The 27058-nt window shown below is 45.9% G+C and overlaps 2 protein-coding genes, 3 long non-coding RNA genes and 1 pseudogene across 11 annotated transcripts; all 6 read right to left on the reverse strand.

Moving 5' to 3' along the window:
* Window positions 1-481: 481 nt before the first annotated feature.
* LOC117192620 lies at window positions 482-2902 on the reverse strand. 6 transcript variants are annotated; one of them, XR_004474397.1, is made up of 7 exons: window positions 2784-2902; window positions 2494-2673; window positions 2375-2433; window positions 1621-2234; window positions 1349-1492; window positions 1105-1277; window positions 482-1047 (listed from the first exon to the last, which is right to left on the reverse strand). It is a non-coding gene; the product is annotated as an uncharacterized LOC117192620 (long non-coding RNA). The 6 variants fall into 6 exon arrangements; XR_004474396.1 differs by having other exon boundaries at window positions 1621-2311; XR_004474395.1 differs by having other exon boundaries at window positions 1621-2433.
* Window positions 2903-8765: 5863 nt separating this feature from the next.
* LOC117192622 lies at window positions 8766-8971 on the reverse strand. Its single transcript, XR_004474399.1, has 2 exons — window positions 8860-8971; window positions 8766-8804 (listed from the first exon to the last, which is right to left on the reverse strand). It is a non-coding gene; the product is annotated as an uncharacterized LOC117192622 (long non-coding RNA).
* A 335-nt stretch (window positions 8972-9306) lies between these two features.
* Window positions 9307-12157, reverse strand: LOC117192613 (1,4-alpha-glucan-branching enzyme-like). Its single transcript, XM_033397337.1, has 4 exons — window positions 12033-12157; window positions 11372-11541; window positions 10393-11333; window positions 9307-10330 (listed from the first exon to the last, which is right to left on the reverse strand). The coding sequence occupies exons 1-4, from the start codon at window positions 12125-12127 to the stop codon at window positions 9464-9466; spliced, it is 2073 nt and encodes a 690-aa protein (XP_033253228.1). The 5' UTR covers window positions 12128-12157; the 3' UTR covers window positions 9307-9463.
* A 2401-nt stretch (window positions 12158-14558) lies between these two features.
* LOC117193496 lies at window positions 14559-16664 on the reverse strand (annotated as a pseudogene).
* Window positions 16665-18977: 2313 nt separating this feature from the next.
* On the reverse strand, window positions 18978-25954 carry LOC117192759 (heterogeneous nuclear ribonucleoprotein U-like protein 2). Of its 2 annotated transcripts, none has more exons than XM_033397502.1 (10): window positions 25530-25954; window positions 24712-25299; window positions 23796-24647; window positions 23245-23735; window positions 23022-23150; window positions 21388-21559; window positions 19734-20638; window positions 19504-19669; window positions 19356-19435; window positions 18978-19278 (listed from the first exon to the last, which is right to left on the reverse strand). In XM_033397502.1, the coding sequence occupies exons 1-10, from the start codon at window positions 25672-25674 to the stop codon at window positions 19120-19122; spliced, it is 3687 nt and encodes a 1228-aa protein (XP_033253393.1). In that variant the 5' UTR covers window positions 25675-25954; the 3' UTR covers window positions 18978-19119. The 2 variants fall into 2 exon arrangements, with proteins under 2 accessions (XP_033253393.1, XP_033253392.1); XM_033397501.1 differs by having other exon boundaries at window positions 24712-25374.
* On the reverse strand, window positions 21683-23015 carry LOC117192760. The gene is made up of 2 exons (XR_004474440.1): window positions 22323-23015; window positions 21683-22121 (listed from the first exon to the last, which is right to left on the reverse strand). It is a non-coding gene; the product is annotated as an uncharacterized LOC117192760 (long non-coding RNA).
* Window positions 25955-27058: the final 1104 nt, after the last annotated feature.

The following is a 27058-nucleotide window of genomic DNA, read 5'->3' on the forward strand; positions in this document are numbered from 1 at the left end:
CTAGTATTTCGTCACTAAGTTCACAGTCTATTTAGTTATTCTTTTTAACCGATATCCCATGCGTATTCATATAGCCCGCGTCACGTCGTCCCTTGTCATTATGGTTTCTTTTAGCTGTTTCATGTTGCATATTCTTTACGTGAAATATTATACATTTATATGTATGTTTTATTTGCAATCCTGTTATGCCATTCATTTAAGAGTAAGAGAATTCAAGCATAGCACTGACCGAACCTACTTTTAAGTTGTGAACTCCGACCCTACCCTGCCCCACTCGATACTTAAAGCTAAAAAGTATTTTTCTTATGATTAATAAACCCCTTCACCTATATTACAGTTAAGCACCTCCTACACACACCATTACATAAAATAGCTAACATTAATGGAAGACAATGATTGAAAAACGTATATAAAACTTGTAGTCTAAGACCCACAAAAACAAACAAACAAACAAATATGAAAAGAGAGTTGCACTTCTTGTAAGATATACTTCTAGATTAAGGTCTAACGATAAACGAAGCTAAACAGAAAGCGAATAAAAATCAGCATCTTGAGCAGCCTACAATATGTATAATAACGAGTCTTAAACTAATATTACTTTACGTATATAAATATATATATTTATTATAAACAATAAAATACAATTTTAAAAATTTAAAAGTTTACCGTCATTAACCAAAAACAGAAGCCGCCAGAGACTGGAGTCTCTGTCATCTGCTGGTGTCGGATGGTACTTTACTAGATTTACTAATTAGTTTTCTCAGGCAACATATTCAGTTCATATTCCACTTAATTCCCAATTTGTATGGGTATAATGGCGGTTTGCAGCGTATCCTGGATATTGGTTCTGTTCATTGGCTTGGTTTTATTTCGTTTCGACGTCACTAGAATCATGGACTGGGCATAGAACTTGATCGTACCCAGACATAGGGGTGGCTTGTCTCTGTAGTTTTCAAACGAAGTCAGCGAAACTTGGTAGTAACCCAATGGCAGCTTAATAGGCACAACGCTCTCATCTATGAATAAATCACGTGCAAACATGTGCCCCTGAAATAAAAAGTCACATGAAGATGGCAACTATAGAGTTACAGTTTTCGATCTTACCACAAAGGGCATGAGTGATTGAAGTTGGTATAACGTTTGATCAGATTCCACATGTACTTTCCATAAGGGCTATGATTTCTTCGGCCAATAATGTCGCATAGATTAACCAAAACATCCACCAAAAAAGGATGATACTTATTGCTGTAGTCTTGTTTAAAGACTTTTATACGAACCTGCAATCGGAAAAGTTAGATCAATGGCTATGGAGTTCAAGTTACAGGGTAATGTTGCAGCTTTCGCTTACCGTCATATTGTTCACAGGCTGCAGAAAATACACATCCATCTGGGCCACGGCCATATTCCAGTTTATGGCCTTCAGGATGCACGAGGCATTAGCACTGAGCTTTGGAATGGTGAATCATTCTAAATTCGTCGTCTTATATATTACCTTATATATATAAATATAATAAATAAAAAAATATAATAAATAAAATAAATATAAAAATATAAATAAATAAATAAATATAAATGTTCAAATAAACCTTATTTACAACAATTATCTAACAACTACTTTACCACGTTCCAGATCAGCAAGGCGCCAACAAGTAAAGCCACTGACAAACGCATAATTGCAACTAAAATCCGATTTCGAGATGCGTATGTGAATATAGGTTTCCATTTAAAAAGCAATTTACTTTTCTCAATTAAACGATGTTTAAATGTAAATTTAGTTGTTAATTACATTAAATTATACGCAAAGCTGGTATTCACAGCTTGGGTAACATTATAAACCGATTTAAACCACATTTATTTAACGAATTACAACATTAAAAAACGATTCAGTTCTTATTCTTCGTCATCACTGGTATCATAGACTGGACATGGAAACGATGCCACCGGCATGGTCTGGTGGCCTGGTTTGGTAATTCTCCATAATGGTAATGTTGATTTTGTATAGACCTAATGGAAAATAGTTTGGCAAATAAGACTCGTCGAGGTAGGCGCCGCGGGCGATCCGCATACGGGCAGGAGTGATTGAAATTCGTAAACCGTTTGGCCACTTTAATAAAAATCACGCCAAAGGGCATAAAACTCCTCCTCGAAAGGATATCGCATATATTAACGATGACGTCCACAAGAAATGGCTGGTACTGGTTGCTGTAGTCCCTTTTAAAGAGCTGAATCTGTACCTAAGCAAGCAGATGCAATTAGTTATGATTTTGGGGTTCGAGGGGTTCGCCGAGAAGGGTTCAGACGGTTCACAGAGCTGTCCACAAATGGCGGAATTAAATATTTTCTGGAAACTACGAATTACACAGACTATACTTACCACCGTTCCGTGGAGAAAGAGCTGCAGACCCACAAGTGCTATGAAGTACATGTCCAGGACTGCAAGATTTATACTGAACATATTAAAGCATTTAAAAGCCCTATTTTAAAACACTTCACTCGTGAACGATCGCTCACTGACATCTCCCTGATATGTTGGTTCGGCATGAATGCTTTCATTTAAAGAACACGAGTGTACGCGAATAAATAGAAGCTCCGTCAGCCGTGGCAGCCAGATTGTCCATTTTGGTGGCCCTCGTTGGACCTGTCCTTCGGTTGAGAGGAGATACTCGGGCTCAGCTTTAGAATGTTAGAAGCTATTATAACTCAAATTTCACTGCTATAGTACTCGCCCAAACAATTGGCCAGTTTTTTTTTTTTTTTTTTTAGGATTTAAGTTACCAAGTTACCCGTGAGTAGCGTGGGATTATTTGGCCGCCCGCCTTTTGAAGGTGGAAATTGCCAAGTCAAAGAATAGAAGATGTTGGAGTACTGTTTATAGCTTTACATCAATTTCGTCGATGAAGTCAATTAGTGTTTGGTACGCGCTGATGTTTTCTTTTTCAAAGAATTTGTAAATATCATTATATTTTCTTAGAGATGGGAAGTTTTGCCTTGTTGTGTTGTACTTTGTACAATTGAAAATTAAATGCGAGGCGTTATCGATACTATCGCATGTATCACATATGTTACTAGGAACTACATGCATTTTGGCGAGAGTGTGCCTATCGAATGCGTTACCACTAAGCAGTCTGTTGATTCTTTTAGCGTCAATGGCTTTAAGCTTAGTTTTATTTAGGAACCACGGTTTGGATGAAGTTGAGGGGAAAAGCGAGCAGTAACCTCGGTGCTTGATACTAGCAAACTCGGCGTATTCTCTCTCCCATTCTGCTTTTAAGATTCTGTGTATTTCGCACATAGCGTCTTTAAGGTTCCATTTAACCACTGTGTATTTTCCTCGTCTGTGGGCTTCTTTGGCTGCTGCGTCAACTGAAGTGTTCTGAGGGATGTTAGCGTGTCCGGGAATGTAGTGAACCTCTACAGTTCTTAGATGTGGATTTTGTTGGATCTTTTCTCTGATTTTGTAGGCGATAGAGTTATCCTGAATGTTCTTCGCCAGAATGAGGGCCCCGTTTCTGCTGTCTGTCAGGAGCGCGACACGAGGAAAATTGTACAAAATAGCATGGTCTAATGCCTTCTCGATAGCAAGGAGCTCGGCGGACAACGAGGAAAGGGTTTTGTGCGTGTAATAGCTATCTAAAAAACCTGTCCTATCGTGCAGGAAAGCGGCGCTGGAATGCCCATCTCCGACTGACCCATCCGTGTAATAGATTTCAAAACCACCCTTTGTCAGCTGATCCTTCTTTTTCCCGTGGAGCAGCAGACCTGCCTGGTCTATAGCGTGCTTGTTGGGTGCAGAACCCTTGAAAAATTCTAAGTCGGAGCTAATTTTAGTGCAAAATGAAGCTGTGTTCTCGAAAACCTCAACCTCAACTTGCTGGGAGATTAAATGCAAACACCTTAACCAACTCTTTCGCCGCCAGGAATCTCATCCTGTAGTCCGGGGGAAGTTCTCCTGCCATGTGATATATGATAGGAACGGGAGTGCAGATTATCAGACCCAGCGACTTTCTGAGGTGATGGTTGCAGTGGGATTTGATTTTGGCCAAGGCAGATTTGGACAGGTTGCAGAATGATGAGCACGCGTACTCTAGCCTACTTCTGACAAATGCCTTGTAAAATATAAGCCCTCTTTTGGGGCTGATACCATAGTGACACCCACTGAGTAATCTGAGAAATGCACAGTTTCTGTTCGATTCCGAGATGGCCAGATCAATGTGACCAGAGGCTGAGTTGTTTGCTGAGATAGTCCTGCCTAGGTATTTGATCTGCTCTACTTGTCTGATCTCAACTCCTTGATGCGAGATATTTAGCGCAGCTCTACGATTGTTGAAGTAAATCACTTTAGACTTCACCGGATTGAATGACAGGTTTAGCCTATTGCATTTTTCTTCGAACTTATCTATACTGTCTTCCAGCACACCTTTCGCAATGGATACGTCTTTATGAAAACAAACTATGAAAAAGTCATCAGCATACTGAAACAGTAAGCAGTTATGACTGTTAATATCATGTAGTTCGGCTGTGTAAAGGTTAAAAAGGGTTGGGCTGAGACAGCTACCCTGGGTAACCCCTCTGTTCACCTCTACCTCGCTTTTGCCCTTTATGAGAATTCGTCTGTTAAGGAAGCTGGAGATCCAAGCCGTGAGGCTTGTATTGAACCGCATATGCCTCATCCTGTGCTCGAGTGTGTCCACTCTTACGCAGTTGAACGCTCTTTGTAAATCTAGGCTAGGCAAGCTGCGACAACCTGACAACCCCTCGCCTTCAGCGCCAGAACTTTGTTGATAAGGTCGTTGATGCAAAGAGCCGTGTACCTGTTTCTCCTGAAGGCATAGGACCTGACCGGCAGCAGGTCACAGTTTGCTATGTGCTCGTCCAACTTCAACTTTATCAACCCCTCTATGGATTTAAACAGCGTGTTAATCAAACAAATCGGCCTATGGTTCTGGAAGGAAGTAGGGTCTGCATTCTTCTTGGGGATGGGTACCACTTTTATCCTGCGCCAGACTTCAGGGATGACGCCACTCAGCCATACTTTATTTATAATTTCAAAAATGTTTTGTTTTTTCCCACTTGGTAGCTTTTGAAGCATCCTGAACGAGATGCCATCAGGGCCTCTAGCCGAATTGGGGTTCCTGGTTTTTAGGAAGGCCAGGAATTCTTCCAGTTCCAGGGGTTCCGGGTCGTCTGGTCCTAACAAAGGGGCAGGAATTTTCTTAGGGGGCCTACTGTTTGACGTGGATGGGGATACTTTAACCATATTGAGAAAGTTTTTGTCATCTTCGTTCGTCCATTTGTTCCCTACATTTTTTATTTGACCGTATTTTTTGATGTTCTTCACCCTGCTCCACATAGAGGGCGATGAGGAGACCTCTTCTATAAACTTGGAAAAGTTGCGCTTTCTAAGATTTTTTACGTGATTTTGTAGATTTTTGTCAGCTTCTAAGGTTGCTCTGGCATCAGCCAATTTTTTGGTGAGGAAGAATTTTTGCCTGCAAGCGTTTCTCACGCGAAAAAGTTTTTCCGTTTCCTCGTTCCCCCATTTCTTAGCAACGTACTTTTTCTTGCTTGGGAATGTGACCGTGTTTTTTAAGGTCAGGGATTTCACTTTTTCATTGAGCTCCTCCAGATTTGAGAAATCACTTGTACCCAGAATCCGGGCTATTCTGTTGTGAAGGATCTTCTTGCCTTGGAGGGGGGCATTTAGGCCTTGCACTGATAATACAATTGGGAAGTGGGGACTTGAGGACTTGCCAGTTAATAGTTCCATTTCTGTAGTTCGAAAAAGAAAGGTCAAGAACGGAGAATTGAGATGGGCTCCTGGAGAAGGTTGGCGAACCGTCGTTTAGGCAGATAAATCCGGCCTCCCGGGTGGAATTCTCAATGCTGCGACCCTTGCGATCACAGATCGGACTTCCCCAGATAGAAGACCTAGCGTTGAAGTCCCCGCCCACTATTGAGGGTATGTCAAGCGAAGCCGCGAATTCGAAAAACTTTTTTGTGCCCGATTTAAACTGTGAAACTGTTGTTGATGGCGGTGCATATATGCTAAAAATATTGAAATTGCTCTTGAGGTTTAATGTTTTTATTCCTAAAATTTCCAAGTCGTTCTCTATTTTTAAAATGCTGAATTGAGTGTTTTTCCTGACGTAGATGCCAACCCCGCCGTAGCCGTCCTCTCTGGGCCTGCAGAAAAAGTTATAGTCTAAAATGCTGCAGTCCGCGTTGTTCAACACCCAAATCTCTGAGAGGATGGCAATATCTATTGCGTTCTTGTCTAGGAACATTGAGAGGAGCTGTTTGTTGTTGTTGTGTGTCAGACTTTGAATATTTAGCTGAAGAATCTTCATTGTTGGATGTTTTTTAGAACCAACTGCCATCCCTTGGGCAATCTGACGCCTATCTAGTTCTGCGTTGGAAGCATTGACAAATTCTCTAATTTCCTTAATAAATTTATTCGCTAAAGAATCCCCTTTAATGATGTTGTTTGGATCAATCAGGAACGCTGTGAGTTTGGCTCCTAGTGCGTTTAGCTTATTCTGGGCCAGAGAAGATGCCACGGATGAAGATCTCACAAATTTCTCGCTCATTTGGACGTAGTCTGAGTTTATTGAGTTCTTCCACTCTGCCATGTTGGCTGCTGCCTTGGCCGCCTCTGCGTTCCGGGCGGCAACCCTATTGGATTTGGTCACTTCCGCGAAAGAGGTGACAGAATGAATTTCCCTGGCGGACTCTAAGCTGTTATTTAAGAATTCAGGGGAGCGGTTAGATTGCCAACTGGGTCTAGGAAATTCCCCTTGATCCCTTAGGTTGGGGAAGTTCTATCAAAAAGGATCGGATATCTAGCCTTGACCTCAGCTCTAGTTAGGTTTTCCAGTGCCATGCACTTTTGAATGGCGTACGCTTTTTTCCTGGCCTCACACTGCGGGTGGGTGGCAGCATGTTCCCCCTTGCAGTTAGCACAGACCAGCCCTGAGCAGATAATATCTTTGCTGTGATCTTGTCCGCATTTGAAACATTTCGCTCCACTCTTGCAATGTTGCGCCAGATGGCCAAACCTAAAACACCTAAAACATTGAATAAGCTGAACAAAAGGTTTCACTTCTACTTTAGAATATAGAAAATTGATTTTGGTTGGTAACTGCTCTCCTCTGAACCAGAGTTTCACCCTGCCAGTAGGTACACGTTCCCCCGATGCTCTATCCCTTCGCGTAATCCGAACTATCTCCTCAATTGGGATATCCGAGGTTACAAGCTCCGCTAGCTGTTCCTCCGAGTAGTGCCCGGGGATCCCAAAAATTAACCCTGCTTTTTGGACGAAGTGCCTAAAGATTCGGGTTGAGTACCCTTGAGCAGCGAAAACACTGTTTTCCACTAGCCCGTTTGCACACTCCGCCGACCCGCACACAATCTTGCACCTGCCATAGCCCATTCTAGCAACCTCCTCGATATCGCTAATGCCCTGTTTCAGCAGTAGATCGGATAGATCAAACTGGTTTATAGCAATTCTGGCATTATTCGCACTCATTTTGTCGATACAAACAATGTATGGGCCTTTATGCCCCGATGATTTTGCGGTTACTTCCGTTTTTCGTACTCACGGAAGCCACACAAACCGCGTCAGTCTTCTCTCTCTCTTTCGTCGAAGAAATGTTTGATGTCATGCTTGTTGTCGTGTTGGTGGACATGTTTGTCGACACGTTCGTCGACAAGTTTGGTTTCTTGCACAGCAGTTTAGAAGCCAAAAGCTGCGGAGCCGTTTTTGCCGCCATCTTTACTCCTACCCGCATGGCGGATTTAGCTTCTCCTTCCCTTTTTTTCAGCGTTTCCATGCGAATTTTAACTCCCGTCGCCTTCTCCGTGGCCATCCTTGTCTTTCCTCTGCTTGCCATGCTTCTCAGGGTCCAGACGGAGTTCCAAGAGCCGTTTTAAGAGTTATTCCATGCAGTAAATTCCAGGTTTTTCGACTTAATTGATGAAGCTTTGGGAATTTCTTCGCGCCGTCTTCGTAGGCGTGTGAGGCACCCCCAGAAGCTTCGGAAAATGTCTTTTTGATTAAAACTATCAGCGAACGTCTTGAAATATGTTAATTTTTTCCTTCCGCAAACAATTTTAGGTACGCGCCATACCAGTGTTGAACAACCTCTAATTGGCCAGTTTAAATCAGCTGAGGGACTTGGCGGCTTTGTTTTGTTCCGCAATTGAGATGGCAGTGCTTCGATAAATCACGCGACAGATGATCGCTGGTGGTGGCAGTTCCTCAAATTAAAATCGATGCAAATAATGACAGCGCTGCCAGGTGTGTTTAATTGAAACGTCAGGTAACGCTTGGTACACATTTAAATTTAAATTCAAACCATCACGACGGTCAATGTAGTTCTTTTACCCTTAATTGTTTTTGGTTTCCTCTTGATTCGCATGATCTCCCAATACCAATTAACAGTGCCATAGCTCGCTTTGCTCCCTTCCGAATAGGTTTCGAAAAATGTCGAGGATATCCAGTATGCCCCCATTGGAATGGATGACGGTAAATTGCTGGTTTTGAAAACCATGTCCCGCGCGAAGAGCTGACCCTACAATAGTTCAGAACGGAGTTATTCAGTCCCTAGGAAGAAATCTGTGCTGCTAGTTACAACAAAAGGACAAGAGTGGTTGGCATTCGTGAACTTGTTCAATGTTTTCCACATCAACTGGCCGTAGGGTAGGAAAGCCTTCCCAGCTATCAAGTCGCACAAGTTAAACGCAACATTCGCCAGAAATGGTTTATACTGGTTGTTATAGTCCTTTTTATATAGCTTAATATGCACCTGCAAACAAACTTTTCTCAGATATTATTCGCTAAAAATTAGCATTCCTTCTTACGGTTGGATTCCTTAAGGGTTCTTTAAGATGACAGTCCATTTGAACAAGCGACTTCTCCCAAGCTACCGCCTTGAGGTAACATGTGACATTTTCAGCGAACTGCGGATTTGTTTTTCACTCAATTTTTGTTGTTTTCAGTACCAATTCGGGAACACATCCCTGCCAAAGAGAGTCCTTAGAATTAAATCGGTATAGCGCGTGAAAAAATAAGGTTTCGTACCTTTGGGAAAACCACCAGCAAACAGAGAAGAACGATCATCATCACGATCGCATGGAAACTAGCAACTGAAAGAGTCTACCATTCACCCTAACGATTTAATGGCTTTTCTCTCGTAATTACACTACTAATCTATGTAAAGATCAGTTTGGTTTGATTGAAAAGTCGTACAGCTTCTAATGACCAACCCAACCCCCTCATATGATCGTGCTCTATGAAAAACGGAAACCTTTTTTTTTGTTAGAAAACTATACCTCAGGGTGATATATGTATTTCAGTAGTAGCTTTCCCGATTCGATTCGGAACATAACCAAAGACTAATTACTAGCATTGAAATTCGTTTAGGCATTAATAATTTCAGTGATCTGAGTTTGATGCTTATCGAGCTTAATCGCTGACGCGGGCATAGACTACGGCCGTACGTGATGGGCTGTAGACCTCAATGAAGTTGGAACGACCAGCGTATCCCTCCGGGTCGGAGCGATGCTTAACATTGCCATCGATGCGGCTGTGGCCGCCAAACCTAGGATCGTCTGAGGAGAGCACCGCCTGATAGGTGCCCGCCCAGTTGGTGCCTACGCGGTAGCCAGTAAAGCTCTGGTGTATATGGAAGTTAAAGACGAAGACCAGTCCGGCCCGCTCAAAGGCGATGATCGTGTCGCCCTCGTGCTTCCAGCTGACGTAGGCGGGTCCGGAATGCAGCCACCCGTAGCGCTGCTCAGCCTCGTTCATGGCCCGATCGAACTCATTGAGGTATTTGTACTTCAGCATGTTGTCGTCCACCAGGTTCCACTGCCGACGGGCATAGTGGTACGAGTCGTTGTTGCCCACGCGGGGGAAGTCCAGCCACTCGGGATGTCCAAACTCATTGCCCATGATGTTCAGATAGGCCTCTCCGCCGAGGACATGTGTGATCAGGCGTATCATCTTGTGCAGCGCCAGGCCACGATCGATAACCAAGGTGGAGTCCGACTGCGTCGACATGTCCGTGTACATCTCCTTGTCCATCAGCCAGAAGGCTATGGTCTTGTCCCCGACCAGGGCCTGGTCGTGCGACTCTGCGTACGCCACCGTATTTTCCATCCAGCGGCGATTGGTTAGGGTGTGCACCACGTCCCCCATGCTCCCTTGGTCGGCGCTCTGCTCCTTGAGCAGCTCAATCCACTTGTCCGGTATAGCCATGCCCAGGCGATAGTCGAAGCCAATGCCGCCCTCCGAGACGGGACGGCACAGCGTCGGCATTCCCGAGACATCCTACAGAGGATATTCATGTGAAAGATGTCGCCAGGGTTCGCTAGGTTCGCTGACTGACTTACCTCCGCAATGGTGATGACTTCGGGGTCCAGCGTGTGCAGCATATGATTGGCCAGCCCCAGATAGTTGAGAGCATCCGTGTCGACATTTAGGCCAAAGTAGTCATTGTAGTCGCCGCTGAAGCCCTCGCCAATGCCTCGCGAATGGTACAGCATTGAGGTGACGCCATCGAAGCGGTAGCCATCAAAGTTGTACTCGTCGTGCCACCAGCGCAGGTTGGACAGCAAGAAGCGCAGCACCTCGTACTCCACGTAGTTGAACAGACGACTGTCCCACAGAGAGTGCTCGCCGGGGGCTCCGTCGTGGAAGAAGCAGCTATTGGTGCCGTCAAACTGGTTCAAGCCATCCTGCACATTCTTCGAGGCATGCGAGTGGACTACATCCAACAGGACGTAGAGCCCGTGGGAATGGGCAACATCAATCATCCGCTTCAACTGCTCTGGGTTGCCGCAGCGGTTGGAGGCGGCATAGAAGCTGGTCACCTGGTAGCCAAAGCTGGCATAGTAGGCGTGCTCCATGATGGCCATCACCTGGATGCAGTTGTACCCCTGCCGCTTGATGCGGAGCACAATGCGATCGACGAACTCGTCGTAGGTGCCCACGCGCGGCTCCTGCGAAGCAATGCCCACATGGCACTCGTAAATCCTTAAGGACTTGGGCCTGGCTGGACGGGAATGCTGGCGCTGGTAGCGCTCCGATTCTGGGGGCTGCCACACGTACTGCTTGTAGTTAACCCCCTGGTTGGCCTCCTTGGGTGGCTGCACAACATACTTGGCCCACGGCGACAGGCGGTCCAGCAAGTGATCAGAATGGTTCCGAATGATGATCTTAATCTCGCCTTGGTGCTTGATCTGTGGACTGCCGTCCGCATTGGGGGGCAGGTGCAGTTCCCACTTGCCAAACTCTAGTTTCTTGAACGGATGCGACTCCCAGTGCCAGTTATCTGTGGGGGTGGGGATGGGGAATAAGTGTCCCACTTACTGAAGTCGCCTGCCAGATAGACATTCTTGGCCCCCGGTGCCCACTCACGGGCAATCACCGAGTTGTCCGGCTGAAAGTGCAGGCCGTAGTATCTGTATCCCTGCGTGAAATGGTCCATTCCGCCATCGCCTTGGACGATCTTTTCCAGCCACTCCTGGAGCACGCCATGTCTGCAAAAAAAAAGCAGTTGAGATCTGCATCTGCGATGCTAAAATAAAGATCGCCAAGCCCGGAAAGGCACATGATCCTACCGAGGTTTCCTTTTATTTCGAGTTGATTCGATAACGATTAGTATTTTATCGATTAAAAATCAATTAAAACGATTGATTTGATAAAAAAAAAATTGTCTTGAAAAAGGCCGTGTCTAGACGCAGGTAATTTTAATGTCATTTTTCCGTGTCTAGACGCATATAAAATTTTGATAATTTTTCCGTGTTGCAACGCGGGTCAGATGAAGGTCATGTCGCAAACTGGCGTGCATGTATGTAAAATGTCAAGTAAAGTGAAGTTACGTGTGTGTGCGAATTTGCGAATGCGGTGGAAGAGAAAAATGCAAGCAAAACAGAAAAACAAACCGGCCCTGGACAACAGACCGGAGGGTGGGGCTTATCAGCCGCGCGGATTACATGACCGACAGCCGGCAGCGGGCGGACTCACTTACCGTCGTCGAATCTCACGCTCGAAAGGCCTCAAGTAGCCATCCGTTGAAAATAGTGTCTCGATGTCCTTAACCTTAACATTCATGGCGTCACCCATATCGGAAAAATCAGAAGAAGATGAAAACGGAGAACAAAGCACAGAGAAAGTAGTTTCCACGACCGACGGCGACGAACTGTGCTGTGCTTTTTTATCAGCCTGCAAGCCCACACAAAAGCTTTGCTTTTTTCTCGCTCGGCGAGCTTTTGTAGCGTCCAAAACAGCTGTTATCCCAAGTTGAACCGGCATCGAAGCGTCGTTATATGCAAATTCGATGAGATAGTGCTGTTGTCGTCAAGTGCCAGGCCAGGCATTTTCTTACAAACAAGTATACGAAGAAAACAAGGTCTATTCTATCATAGAATATAGTTATAGTTATAGTTATAGTTATAGCTTATAGTTTGGGGCGTGCGACACATCGTGAATAAATTTTTTAAATTCTGGTTCTTCGACCAAGCGCAAGGCGTGATGACCCTTGGCGATCATCCGTACAAGTTGCAGATCAATCTGCTGCGCTTTGCTCGCTGGTACAGGCCTTTCAGCAAAGCTTGTTATTTTTGGTTGCGCACTTTGCACAAAAATCGGGCCATCGGTGTTTTGCCGGATAACGGGCTCCATAGACGCCGGGTGCTTGCTCTTTAAATGGCGGCTTAAGTTGCTTTGAGATTTGCAACTCTGTTGCATGCGAAGATATCGATAGGTGATACCCCATAGAAGCGGTGAGGAGGAAAGAAGTTTGAACAGAGTGGCAAGGCCAAAATTTAAGGGGAAAAGGTTAGCGAAGAGTGGCGCCACCTGGTCCTGGAGAGTGAGAGTTCCGCGCGCTCTCCGGAGCCGTTATGAGAGAAGATGTCCGATCTCATCCCATAACGGAGTCCCGAAGCCAACTCACCCATACCCCAAGGAAAAGAGAGCCGCCAGCAGCCCGAATCAGGCCATGCCCTTGAACCTAGTTCAAGGGCGATAGAAGAGAGAGCGATGGGGATCAGCGGCCCGGGAGCATTAAACAGAGCAGCTAAGCCAAGAGGGGGTTCAGAGAAAGAAATTCCCGCAACGGAGGAGCATGCGCGCCGGACATAGTGATCTAGGGATTTTTTTTGTTCTGAAAGAAAAAGTGAGTGGGATGAGGATGGAGTAGTGGCCATCACCCTGAAAAAAAAAGATAAATAAATCTGTGATTCCAGGGGATCCAGATCAGTGAGAGACCAGGAACCAGTACTAGCGGGACGGGAAAGAGACCCAAGAAGTATAAGAGTGAGTCCGCTCCAGAGGGGGGAGTAAAGAAACCCCAAATTAATTTTTTTTTGTTGGCCAATCCGTAGGGAATAGGTCACAGCTCCGCCATCCTGGCTTGCTTTTTGCTGGGCTCGAATACACAATCCTGCCAAATAGTGCGGGTCCCTCGCCCATTTAGGGGGAGAAAAAAAAACATCAATCAACTTATTTACTCCCATTATTTATTTTTGTTAGACGTCTCCATTTATATGTATATGTTAATCCCCTAATTTAATTCCGCCCATATTATAACTATATGTAACTTATTTATATTTATTATATTAATTATTTCTATTTATCTATTTATTTATTAACCGCCCGTAGTGATAAGATGAGGGGGGTATGAATAGGCAGGCTTAGTGTAGCGATGATACCGTGTAAAAGTAGGAAATTGAAGTGAAAATTATAACGAAGAAAATGAATTGCTAAGCGTTTCATATGGGGGGAAGAGGAGCCACAGCAACGAGAGGGTAAGGCTGCTGCACATGGCAGGGAGATCCAAAACGTTGTTATTCAGATCTCAGGTAGGGAGGGTACGTCAGGGTAAAAACATCGACACCTCGACCTGGTCCACGTCTGTGTTGAAGGAAGTTACTGTAATGTTGTTTGTCGAGTAGAGTCCGTTTGCAGTTTTTTTTTGTCGGTTACTTTTGTTGTTTCAATTTGTTCGAGATGTCCAATTAGTTGGTATATTGTGCGACCTGAGGGCTTGGGAAGTACCCAGCCCTGGGATGACTGGCTAGCCGGCCATGCCCCGAAGAAAACAAAGGTTCGTAACAACTCAAAATAGATTTGCAATACTTGCACTTGGCTTCCTGGCGTCCAACTTCCTCGAAATGGTTCCAAATCTCACTATACTTCCGAATAAGCGACATAGTGAATTTTTCAAAATTGTAAACAGCTTTGCCCGTAATATAAAAAGTGTGAAGTAAACGCAAATATGAGCAAAGCTGCCAGATCGCAAAATGCCCTTTGAGGAGCAAAATTGCGCAAAAAGTGAGTAGAGAACAAGTGAACAACAAAGAACAAGTGAACAAAAAAGAACAAGTGAACAACAAAGAACAAGTGAACAAAAAAGAACAACTTGGAAGGAACATGTTCAGTTGCTCACTTAAGTGAACAACTCTTTTTTGTTCACTCACTCATGAGCAACACAACACTAATTCTATGCACCACCAACAAATATCTTATTAAGTGTGGAGAAAACCCATTCAAATGTAGTGCAATGCTGGTCGAAGCTGAAAAATTGAACAAGTGGAGGGTGTTCATCATAGTTTAACTACAACATTCCATACTAATCATAAAGTTTTAAATTGTACTTGAAAGTGCGTCAGATTAGGACTACAATCCAGATACAGACAGAAACATTCAAGAAGTCCTCCATGTATGCTCTAAAGGACTGCGCTGCTAACGTTCTCGATGATCTCAAAAGCGGCGGAAATCTCCGCCTCTTCCAGCAGACGGTTCACGGCAACTCGTATACTAGGGCGCACTGGCTTGCGTTCCCTATTCTGCAGGTAGGCTGCCTCCACGACAGCCACGCCTCGAGCAATACACTGCGGATGGGGATAACGTTAGACTACATTTTGAATATACAGCACGAGGAGCACAATACCTTGTCGGCGACATCTATGAGGCGCTTCCGTTGCGCATCGAAGTTTTCTCCGGGAAGTGCCAGATACAAGTGCTTGACGGGGGACAACTCATCGCCGCACAGGCGCAGCTTGGAGAAACGCGAAAAGATCTGATGCAACAACTGGGCTTTGGCCTGCAATTGCTCAAAGATTTGCGGCTTCCGCTCGAAACGATCGAGGGCAGAAATGGCAGCTTGGGTCAGCATGGGCGGCAGTGAGGCGGAAAAGAACAGAGAGACGCTGATGCTCGGCTATGAAATGTGAGCCCACGAAGAAGCCGCCAATGGTGGCCATGGATCCCTCCATACCAGCGGATATCAGATCGATTTCGTCCCGCTAATGGAAAACGCGAGATAAGTTTGGTTTTTCAATGAAAAGTCATTCACTTAAGTCGATATTGAAGTGCTCGGTGACACCTCGTCCTCCTTTGCCAAGTGTGCCAAAGGAAACGCTCTCATCGATGAAAATACGCAATTTGTATTGCTTGCGCAGAGCCACGAGCTCGGGAAGCGGACAAATCTTGCCCGTATTCATGTAGATGCCCTCAGCAACAAGAAATCGACGCGTCTTGAGAGCCTTCTTGGGGTTCTTCTGATCACGCTTCTCCTGCTCGACGAGCAGCCTCTCAAGATCCTTGACATCATTGTGTTTAAAGAATGCGATAGTGCTGCGAGACGCATCCAATCCCTTTTGAATGGCAAAGTTGACAGCTTCATCTCTGAAAGGGTAGAGGAGGTGTTGAAAAACCCTCTTATAGCCAGTTTTCAGAAATTACTTACACAAATATAATGTCACCACGCTTGGCGTATGCGGGAATGGCGCTGGCCACCGTCGAAAAGCCATAGGAATACACAATAGCTTCCTCGAGGTCCATGAACTTGGCAATACGCTCCTCCAGCTCCAAGTGCACATCCATAGTTCCATAGAAACCGCGAGGACCCCACGATCCGACGCCGTATTTGCGCAGAGACTTGCAGGCCTCCTCCAGAATGTCTTGGTCTTCAAGGAAACCCAGGTAGTTGTGCGAGCCCAGATTGAGGCAATCGTGTCCATCGACGTTTATGCGCTTGCCCACCTTGGACGCCACCAAACGGGTGCGCAGCAAGGGATGATCTGGATCAGTTTCACTCACCAAGGGTTCTGGCTCATAGTTCTCAATTATGAAGTCCTCCTCCTCTTTGGTAAAGCGACGGCGCCGTCCACCGCCCCGTTTATGGAGGAGCAGCCAGATGACGGTAATGAGCAGGAATATTTCTAGAACAAGTGCAAACGTGGGTGTCTGTCCCAAGAGGCAATGGTTATCGCATGACGACAAATAATAGGCGTTGGCATACTCACATTCCGAAAAATGGTCCCAATTTCGTTGAACAATTGAATCACCGCCATTTTGTCAGGTTCACTTCAGTTCTTTCTGTGGAAAATCAATTGAAACCGCCTTAATTTCTGACTGTGGTATGTGTCATCCAAACGACGCTTTCTTATCGCAATTCGAGTATATCTATATCTGCACATAGTTTATGTATGAATGTACATTATTTAGACACCGATACGAAGATCTATAGCAAATTTTTATGCGCACGAATATACTTACAAGCTAATGATCGTGTCGCTAGTGGGTGATATTTTAGATAAAAGCGTGCAGAAGTGTGCCGCACGGCGCAATCAGCTGAACAAAAATATCTGTGCTATTCCAGTCATAGATTTTAGTTTGATTTTAGTTTGATTCAAATCAAATTATGTGTGAATGGTCGTAAAAAACAATCATTGTAGTGTTGGTAATGGCACCATTTTTGCTAAAATTGATGTTAACCAACACCAAGTCTAACCAAACTGTACCTTAAAAATATAATTATCTTCATTTCCGAGCGCTGCCATCAGTTCGTCTAGAAAGAAAAACTACAGCTTATATTTCTATCGGGCACTGTGCCTAGTCGAGTACGACCAAAGCAGTAAATAATTCGTAGTCTCTGCTTAATTCACATTGAATAATGGAACTTCGTTTTTCTTTGAAAAAGAAATCAATTTCAAATCGTTTAAAGAAGCAAAAATACCCTCTACGATGGCAGTTGAAAATATACTCAATTTGAATGGAGGAAAATTGATTTTAATACCCGATACTCAAAATGAGTATTGGGGTATATTAGATTTGTGGTAAAAGTGGATGTATGTAACGTCCAGAAGGAATCGTTTTCGACCCCATAAAGTATATATATTCTTGATCAGCATCAATAGCCGAGTCGATTGAGCCATGTCTGTCTGTCCGTCTGTCCGTCCGTCCGTCCGTCTGTCCGTCTGTCCGTCCCTATTAGCGCCTAGTGCTCAAAGACTATAAGAGCTAGAGCAACGATGTTTTGGATCCAGACTTCTGTGATATGTCACTGCTACAAAAATATTTCAAAACTTCGCTACGCCCACTTCCGCCCCCACAAAGGACGAAAGTCTGTGGCATCCACAATTTTAACGATACGAGAAAACCAAAAACGCAGAATCGTAGAGAATGGCTATATCTCTTAGACTACAGAATCTGAATTGGATCGTATTATTATTAGAGCCAGCATCAAGAAAACAATTTCATTTTTTCTCGCCCTCTCTCTCTCTCTAACACACACGTAGCATAGCCGGCTTTGCTTAGAGTAAAACATTAGCGCCTAGATCTCAGAGACTATAAAAGCTAGAGCAACCAAATTTTGTATCCATACTCCTAATATATCGGACCGAGACGAGTTTGTTTCAAAATTTCGCCACACCCCCTTCCGCCCCCGCAAAGGACGAAAATCTGGGGCATCCACAAATCTCAGAGACTATTAACGCTAGAGTAACCAAATTTGGTATCCGCACTCCTGTTAGATCTCACTATAAAACGTATATCTCAAAATTTCGCCTCACCCCCTTCCGCCCACACAAAGGACGAAAATCTGTTGCATCCACAATATTGAGGATACGAAAAAACTAAAAGCGCAGAATCATAGATAATGACCATATTTATCAGATTGCTGAATCTGGATCAGATCGGATCATTTTATAGCCAATAGGAACAAATCAATTTTCAGTTGCTACGCAGCGCCCGACGTCACGCTCAGACTGATTTTCTGTCTCTCTCGCACGCACTCCTTGTCGTGTCGTTTAATATTAGCGCCGTCTGCCGGAGGAGAGATATACTGACTTAGTATCGGGTATAACTGTAGAGTTGCGGTGTCCGCAGCAACTCACAACGTTCCCCCTCGTTCAATTTTCGTTTGACGCTTCATGGTACGGGCGCGCGGGGCTAGTACTTCAATTCTCTTTTACGCTACCTTCGCCTCCGAAATGCTACTCGGCTTCGTCAATGCCTCGGTCAGCGTCGAGTCGGTGTGAAAGCATGTCAGTGGCTGCGTGCCGAAACCGTAGGGCAGCGTGGTCGCTGATGTCTTTGGCGCGGCACAGTGGGGAATAGTCAAAAAATTGTATGAGTGCTTTAGATAAATTTAATGTACGCATCCAATAGAGTTTTCCAATCGAATTTTCAAGATAGTTTTAGTTTAGGAGATATAAGCACTCAAAGTTTAACATTTTTTCAGTGTGCAAATATTTATTGAACTCATATTCACTAACTAATTTAGCAAGCTGAGACGGTCAAAGGTCCCACTGTGCCGCTCCAAAGACATCGGCGATCCGCGACCACCGCTTCGACGGTGCTGAGGCTCGAGAGTCCAGAATTATTTCGTTGCTGGTAAAGGCATTGCCGAACAGACGAAACCGATGGGCAGCGGGGTCACGGTAGAGACGAAGTACAGGCGAAAAGGGAATTGAAACCCCGCGCGCTCCCTCGTGCCTTCTGGGTCCTAATGTTAGGACCCGCCATAGAACAGCTTTTTGGTCGCTCATGCAACATCTTGGTATTGTATAGTCTTTGATAGTACACAGTTTAGTATTATGTTTTGTGTGTCGCAAGATCGGGTATGGTTGCCTTTTGTGGTGGTTTGGACTAGCCCAAACGGCCAGACGCTTAAAAATGGCCAAACTAAGGTTAATTTTTGTTTTAATCGGTTTGTTAATGTTTAAAAACTATCATGTAAGGTTTAGTTTAGTTCATTTTTTCTTTGCTTCTGTCCAAATGAAGATTTGCCTGTTGACAGACGGACAGAGGGGCGGGAGTGCAGGATGCTACTTCTTGTCGGCGCCAGAATTGGACTGTGTGGAGTATGAATATTGAGACCAATAATGATTGGCGCCATCATTATTGCCAGCGACGCCTCCTACACTGCCGCTCGCGCCTCCACTGGCATTACCGACCGCTGCTCCGCCAGAGCCCTGTGCCTGTTGCTGGAGGGGAAGAGAATTCAAGTGCATTTCATTTAGTCTTCTTTCGAGGGCCAAAAGGAATGAATGTCTTTGCTTACCTGCCACCAGGACATCCACTGTTGTTGTTGCTGTGGATCGGCACCCTGCCATGCTTGCTGCTGCTGGTTTCCATAACCAGCTAAAATAAAAACGACAACATTTTAGTTGCTTCATCTAAGCGGATTGATGACTATTCTCCGTACGCACCCTGCATCTGATTATATCCCCAATATGGTTGCTGGCCGGCGGTCTGTTGCTGCTGCTGCTGTGGGTACTGTTGTGACGGCTGCTGCTGTTGCTGCTGCCAGACTCCTGTCTGATGCGGCTGCTGTTGCTGCTGGGTATAGGTGCTCCACTTGCCGCTTAGAGAGGACTGCAAAGAATAAATCGTGAATTAGCAGAAAGTCGGTGGCGACTTATCACACCTTATCACTCACCTTGCCGCCGCCGGCTGTCCCACTCGTTTGCTGCTTGTACTGATCGTACACACCGCCACCTCCTCCTACGCCTCTTCCGGCCGAATTGTTGCCAGATTGGGCAGCTGACCGCTCATAGCCACCGCGACTATCTTCTTTGGTGTCGCGGTGGCCAGGCCGAAAATCCCGTTGTTGATGAGTGCCTCCTCCGGAGCGGTAGCTACTCTGGCTGCTTCCGCGATTCCGATCCGTACTGCCTATTCGGCTGCGATCATTGCCGCGATCTCGATCGCGATAGTCTCGCGAGCTACCGTATACACGATCATCGTACCCGCTTCGGCGGTTGTTCTGCATCCAGTTTTGCTGGCCGCCGCCTCCGCCTCCTCCGCCGCCACCTCCGCTGCCGCCAGTGTACCCACGATTACGGTTGTCATAGCCACGACTGCCGCCTCCGGCACCACCGCCGCCGCCGCCGCCACCTCCATAGCCACGGTCGTCGTAGCCGCTCCTGCGATTGTTCTGCATCCAGTTCTGTTGGCCACCACCGCCCCCGCCTCCGCCGCCACCTCCATAGCTGGTCCGGCGATTGTCATAGCCACGGCTGCCCCCGCCGCCACCGCCACTGTTGCTGGAGTAACCTCCGCCACCACCGCCACCGCGCCTCGAGTCATTCCATCGGCTTTCGTGTCGCTGTCCGCCATATTCCCGGCGACGATCATCGTTGTAGCGATTGCGGTTGCGCTCGTCACGTCGGTAATTGTCGCGGCCGCCCCGAGATCGCTTGTCCCTGGACCTGTCCGCATCGATAGCCTTCTTTCCCTTCTCGTTGTACTTCTTGACCTCGCTCTTGGCCTCGTCGCCGCTCAGCTCCGTGTAGATTATGTCATCGAACCAGCCAAACTCCAGCGAGGGCAGAGTGAAGTTAGCTGCAAAAAGAGTGATTTTGCATTACAATTATGACTGCAGCTTATGCTGTGTGAGATTTACGTGTTATCAATATACACATTATATAAGGTAAGAGGCCAGGACGGGACTGGAAAAGAGGATTTGGGACAACTGTGGGAAGCGTGTGAAGGCGAGAACTTGTTGATTTACTTGAGAGACAGGGAGATTCTAGGACTCAAAGAAGCTACAGCAGCAGCACAGGCTGTGCTGGAGATCAACCGGTTGTTTACTAGGACTTCATGTAATTACAATGTAATTGAATGATAGATCCCTTTCTCCGTGAGGGAGGGGAAAGTTAAATCTGTTTTTTTTTCTTCTTTAGAGAAACAAAGTTTTTTGAGGAAAAGGCGCTCGCACACGTTACTTCCCAGTTGCTTTGCGGAAACGGGGTTTGTTGGGATTGCATGGGACATTATAGATAAATTGATTTTTGAATAAAGGAAATCATAATAAAATCGAAATTATAAGCGAATGCGAGATATCAGTAGAGTCTTACAGTTACAATTACGTACAGATATACATAAAATGTAGCTGCTTACAAACTAAATACTTTACATAACAAATTGTATTGCATAGTCTTTAATTTTTTTTTTTTTTTTTTACATAAATGCCTCCTTAAAGTACGGTAGTATGTATGTATGTATATGTATATATAGATACACAGTCGTACATTATCTGGATATTTGTCAATTGTTTCAATTCGTTGCCATGTGTGGTGGACAATATTTACCTCGTAAGTTATTTATTGTTGATTCTTTAACTGTAAAAGCATTTCCCTTTTCCTCTTTTTCGGCGATCCGACGTTTCAACTCATCTTCGCCGGGTATGCAAACGACCGCAATGCGCTTGAAGTCGTTGAAACCCTTCATTTTACGTCGCTGGGCCGAGGCATAGGCATTCGTCTACAAGTATATAGTTGATCGTTTGGTTGGTTGGGGTTTTGAATAGATTGTAGTCTGCCAGTTGATGTTGTAGTTGTTGGTTGTTGGTTTTGGAGATGGTTGGTTGTTGTTGTTGTAGTTTTGTTGGATAGTCGGTGAGAAACGAAACACGTTGATGATTCGGTTGTTGCAGGACGATGCAGACCCCGGGAAACATCGGGAGACACCAACTCCGGTTTCAGTTTGGGTTTCAGTTTTGGCGCTTACAAGCTAACACATACCTGTCACAAGGTCACTCACTCACACCCACACACACAAATTCCACTGCACTGCACTCCACTCCGCCAGGGAGTAGGGAGGAGTACCGGGCGGATTAGGGTGCGGGGGTTGTACTCATATAATACCTAGGACGGGGCCTCGGGGGCACTATTAACAACAACTAACAACAGTTGACTAATGATTGCATATATATATATATATATGGGGGAGGGTAGGGGATAATATTTTAAGTAAAGGTACAAGTGGTGTGGTTGTTGGTGCTCTGTTGGTTGTTATCGGCTGAAGCAGCATCGCATAGCTCTCTCTGTAGATACACATACATATATATATATGAGATAGTTGGCATTTAGAGAGAGAGAGTAGAGAGTAGAGAGATAGTAGTAGGTACTAATACGTATAGTATACATATACATATGTGATTAGATTGTAGATGAACAAATGCGACCGAGTCGAGTCGCTGATCGGATTTAGATTTGGTTTTTGTGTATGTTTTTTATTTACTTACAGTGGCTTCCATGCCGCACGCTCCATCTTCCTTCCTCCTTCTTCTCATCATTCACTCTTCCTTCTCCTGCCATCTCAACATTCCTCCTTCTCCCTTCTCTTACACTTCCCTCTCCTCAAACACTGCCCCGTCAACTGTTGCACCTAAGTAAGACTTAATAATACAGATCTGATTGGTACATACTTACTGGCATCGTACATACTTAGAGACACTAATTATCGGATCGACTTACACGTCTAGGACTTACACGTACCTGCCTGCCGGCTAGGCAGTTGTCGGCGCCCCCCGTCCCTACCCGCCACTCCGCAGCGGGGGAGGGAGGGCACTTGGTATTACCTTTCCTGCGAGCAATGAGCAATCAAATGCGTATTCAAATGTACAGAACAAACGAAAAAGTAATGGTAACAGAGTCGCGCGTCTTCGCTTGTGAAGAGAGTTGTCGGTGGAGAGGTGGGGCCTCATTCCCGGAGGAACCAGACCCCACATTCGCAACGCCCCTAGGCGCCACTTTCATGGCTGGGCGGGTGCCAATTCATCATCAACGTATAATTCTCGCTTGTTTCGTTTTTTGTTATTGTTTTTCTTGCTGTATCGTTCGTTGGTGTTTGTGTGTGTGTATGTATGTGTGTGGTGTGTGTGTGTGTGTGTGTGTGTGTGTGTGTGTTTGGGTTGTGTCCGCAGGGTGTCTGTATGTTTTACCTGATCGAGGATGAAATTGCGACGCCGCTTCATGGCGATATCTTCTAGGGCTCCCAAGCTATTCAAGCATATCTCCAGCACCTTATCCCAACGGCCCATGTGCACCGTCTTGCGAGAGGCGCCATCGATCTAAGCAGACAACGGAATGGATGAGAATTAGCCACCTTTTGAATGGAATCTTATTTGGCCGTTTGAGGGTTGTGGGGTGCCCTGTGAGACTTACCGTCATCTTGGCTATGATTGAATCGGGTCCAATGACCTCGTACCGCTTGTCAGCGTTATCTGCCACCTGCTTGTGGGTCCAGTGGGTTTTGCCGGCACCGGGCAGACCCACTAGAAGAATGACCTCGCACGCCTTGCGCGAACCGGCGCGTTGTGGTCCGGCAATCAGTTGCTCCACAGCCACCAGGCCAATCAGCACGTAGTCCGACAGCAGAGCGACTGTATCTCTGGGTTCGGGAACCACTTCCTCGTACTCATCATCACGCGACTGTGACTTATCCTCTTCCTTTTCCTTCGCAGTCTCCGTCTTTTCGGAGTCTTCGTCGGTCTTGATGCGCTTGTTGGGCGAGGGTCCATCGTCGTCCTCTTCATCATTGGCGGTCGAGGATTTCTGTTCCTCTGATGGTGCCTCCTCACTTGCCTTCTCAGCGTTGGCATCGCCATTCGAAACTGCTTCTGTCTCCCCAGAGGCTTCAGTAGATGATGGCTCAGCTGTAATTAAAATGTGTTCAAAATATTTGGTTTTTTTAGAAGAAGAATGCATCCACTAACCTGTTTCCACAGTTTCAGTAGCTTCTGGCTTCTTTTCAACATCTTCTGTTGTGATCTTTGCCTCTTCCTCTGCTTCTGTCTCCACCTTTGGTGCCGGTTTTTCTTCCTCTTCGGATTTCTCTCGTTTATCAGAATCCTCCTCATCGGCCTTTTCCGAAGATGTCTTCGCATCATCATCCTTTTTCTCGACCTCATCGTCGTCGGCGGTGGCCTCGTCCAGAACCTTCCACTTTTCGCCATCGTTATCATGTTTGTCGTCGTCCTTATCCTCTTCCTTGCGATGCTTGCGGCGCTTGCGCGTTGGCCTCTCAGCGTTCACCAGCAGCTGCTCGCCATCCGAGAGGTTGACCGTGTACTCGTAGCCCTTGGTCACAATATGCGGAAAGAGGGCCTCCTTCTCGCCCAGGATGCCCTTCTCGAACTCAAATGCCACCCCCAGATCCTCTCCATTGAGGGTATACTTGATGGTGCACGGCTCGCTCTCCAGATCCAGATAGCATCCAATGACGTCGTCCAGCTGGTAGGGCTTGCCATAGTCTACGAACTCACCCTCATTGGCCTTGCGTCCGGTCTCGCAGTAGCCAAAGGAATGTTCGGCTTCGCCTAAGAGCAGCGAAGTCGTCGGCTTCGAGAAGCCAACGCGAAAGCCGCGCACATGCGGCTCATCCCGGAAATGATGCGAATTTTCCGGCTGCGATTCCTCAGCGAGGCGCACCTCAAAGCAGACCTTACCATCGCGCACTCCGTAGTTGGCGCGAGCTCCAGACCAAATCAGGGAATAAATCTCAGATGTCAGGGGCTTGGCCGAAGCAAATGTGGACGGATCGATGCGAAGATGCAAATCGGAGTCCACTAAAAAGGAGAAATAATGACTGTACCCGGCATTCTTAGCTCACTTAGAATGTAAAATACTTACGCCAGCTTAGTCCCACTTTATTCTCCTCGATCGTGGGCTCATCCTCTGGCACCGTGCGCTCCTCGGCAGCTGGCTTGGGCTCGCGCTTCTCTCCGCCGCTGTTGCGATGCTTGGGCGAGCGGGAGCCACTGCGGGAGCGCGACCGACTGTGCGAGCGTTTGCGACGCTCATGAGGCTGGTCCTCAGACTTTTCCTGTGCTTCTTCCGCCTTGGGGGCAGCAGGCGTCTCCTCCTCATCGACGTCCATTTTCTGGCTGTCGCCGTTTGTCGCCGGCTCAGCCTTCTCAGCTGGGACCTCTGCGGCCTCCTCTGAGACAGCCTGCTCTGCTTGGAGCGGCTGCTCCATCGGCTCGTCTGCTTCTTGGCCTATTACGGTAGTGGCTTCATCGGCTTCCTCTGTCTCTGCCTCGTCGTTTGCCTCAGGTTCTCTGGCTTGTGGCTTCTCCTCATCATTGGCAGCTTCGGACTCGACTGTGTCCGCCTCGATATCCGACTCTGACTGCGGCTTCTCGGCGGCTGCGGCTGGTTCTCCTGCCTGGTCTTCCTCTTCCAGGGTCTCGAGCTCTGGCTCTGTGGCGACGGGTGCAGCTGCAACGGGAGAGGGAGAGCGGGACATTGAGCGCGTGCGACGCTGACATCGGCTTGTTGTGACTGGTGCGCCATCTGGTGGCTTACAACAACACAAATTCACGCTGAGCCACAGGCACTCACACTAACAAAAGCAAGAATATTACGCGGCAAGCCACTCACTCACACTTGCGCACAGACACAGAGGCACAGGCATAGACCAGACACACAATGCATACACACAAATTTACCTCCGTCGCCGGCTCCGCCACCATCGACATGTGCCCGGAGGCGCTCAATGAGCACGGCTTTGACTCCTTTGGTGTCCAGACCGCGCGTTTGTAGCTCGTTGCGCAAGTCCACCACCTTCATTTTATCCAGCTTAGCCACATCCATTTTTACGCTTCCGTTTTGGATTGGCGGCAGAAACACACACACACTCGCGTGCACCAACACCAACACACCGACGGGGGCTGAGGATGCGAAAAAATAAGGAAAAAATGCGAAAGAAAATGAAACGCGCTGTCGTTTAATGGGCGCACGCGGCTAAAATTTCTCCAGATTGAAGTAGTCTTTTTCCTTGCACTCGTGCACACTAAATTAACTCTACAATTCAGATTTACATTCGCATTAATAGCGAATAAATAAATGGCCTAAAAACCCGAACGCGTTGAAATAAAGTTGGCTGCGATCAGTGTGTCCGACCCTCAGAAATATACCAAAATATACCGCCTCATTTTAAGAATATACCGTAAATATACTGAGGAATTCTAGTTCTATTATTCATATTCCTCGTTTTTGATATTCCGTCGAATATTACTAGCTTTCTCGATCTCTCAGCCCTGCACACATAGTATAATCCGATTAATGCATCTATTTTCTACTTGACTGGCTTGTTTTAAATACTTGATTTGTTTCTCTGCTACGGCGATTGCTTTGATTGTTTTTGCCTTAATTTTGGTGCCCTAACAACAATATAGCATCTTAACCCACTTAACCCCCCTCTATTTAAACAGTTGAACGACTTGAGGTGAATGGCGGCATATATTACTGATTGTAAATTCTTTTTGTAGATCCATGCCATATATCCTCTGAACTGCGATATCTGAACGATATCTTTCACCTGAACTGCGCTAAAATTATGAAATTTCCATTATCTTTTGTGGAATATTAAAATACCCCCTTGGCTTGCAATGGGCTAATCGTTCTTCGTCAAGGATTGGAAACTATTCCACAAATTTTGATAATCCGTGGAATATTGCAATCTAGAAAGATCTGTTGTATAAAAAAAGGTTTTAGCGAAATATCGTTGAGATACCTTTAAAAAAGGGTCTGAGTAGTTTCTGCATTAATTAGAGCCTGGAATTTCCGCAATTCTATATCAGAACTGTACTTATAAACATTGCCAGTTCACATAGTCCCCAGTCTTGTATTTTAATTTAAATCACTGACTTTGACTTTCCGCTTTTCCGTTTCACTAGGGTTTCCATTTTCCATTTCTCTTTTTGCAACTTTCTGTCGCCGTAGCAGATTAATTAAAAAGTCCAGTGAACGGACAAGCGACGCTCACCCCACCAAATAGAGTACACAAATCATCGAATAGATGATTGATTATATTTATTATTTAGTTTACTAGTTTTTTGGCTGTTCTTTGGAAGATCTTGCTGATCGGTAGCACACCAAACGAGGACCTTTTCGTAGCCGCTTTACGTTCATTTACGAAGACGGGGTAGCCGTCGCAACAGCTCTTTTTATACCCGATACTCAAAATGAGTATTGG

The sequence above is a fragment of the Drosophila miranda genome, assembly GCF_003369915.1.
Source record: "Drosophila miranda strain MSH22 chromosome Y unlocalized genomic scaffold, D.miranda_PacBio2.1 Contig_Y2_pilon, whole genome shotgun sequence".
Classification (NCBI taxonomy): Eukaryota; Metazoa; Arthropoda; class Insecta; order Diptera; family Drosophilidae; genus Drosophila; species Drosophila miranda.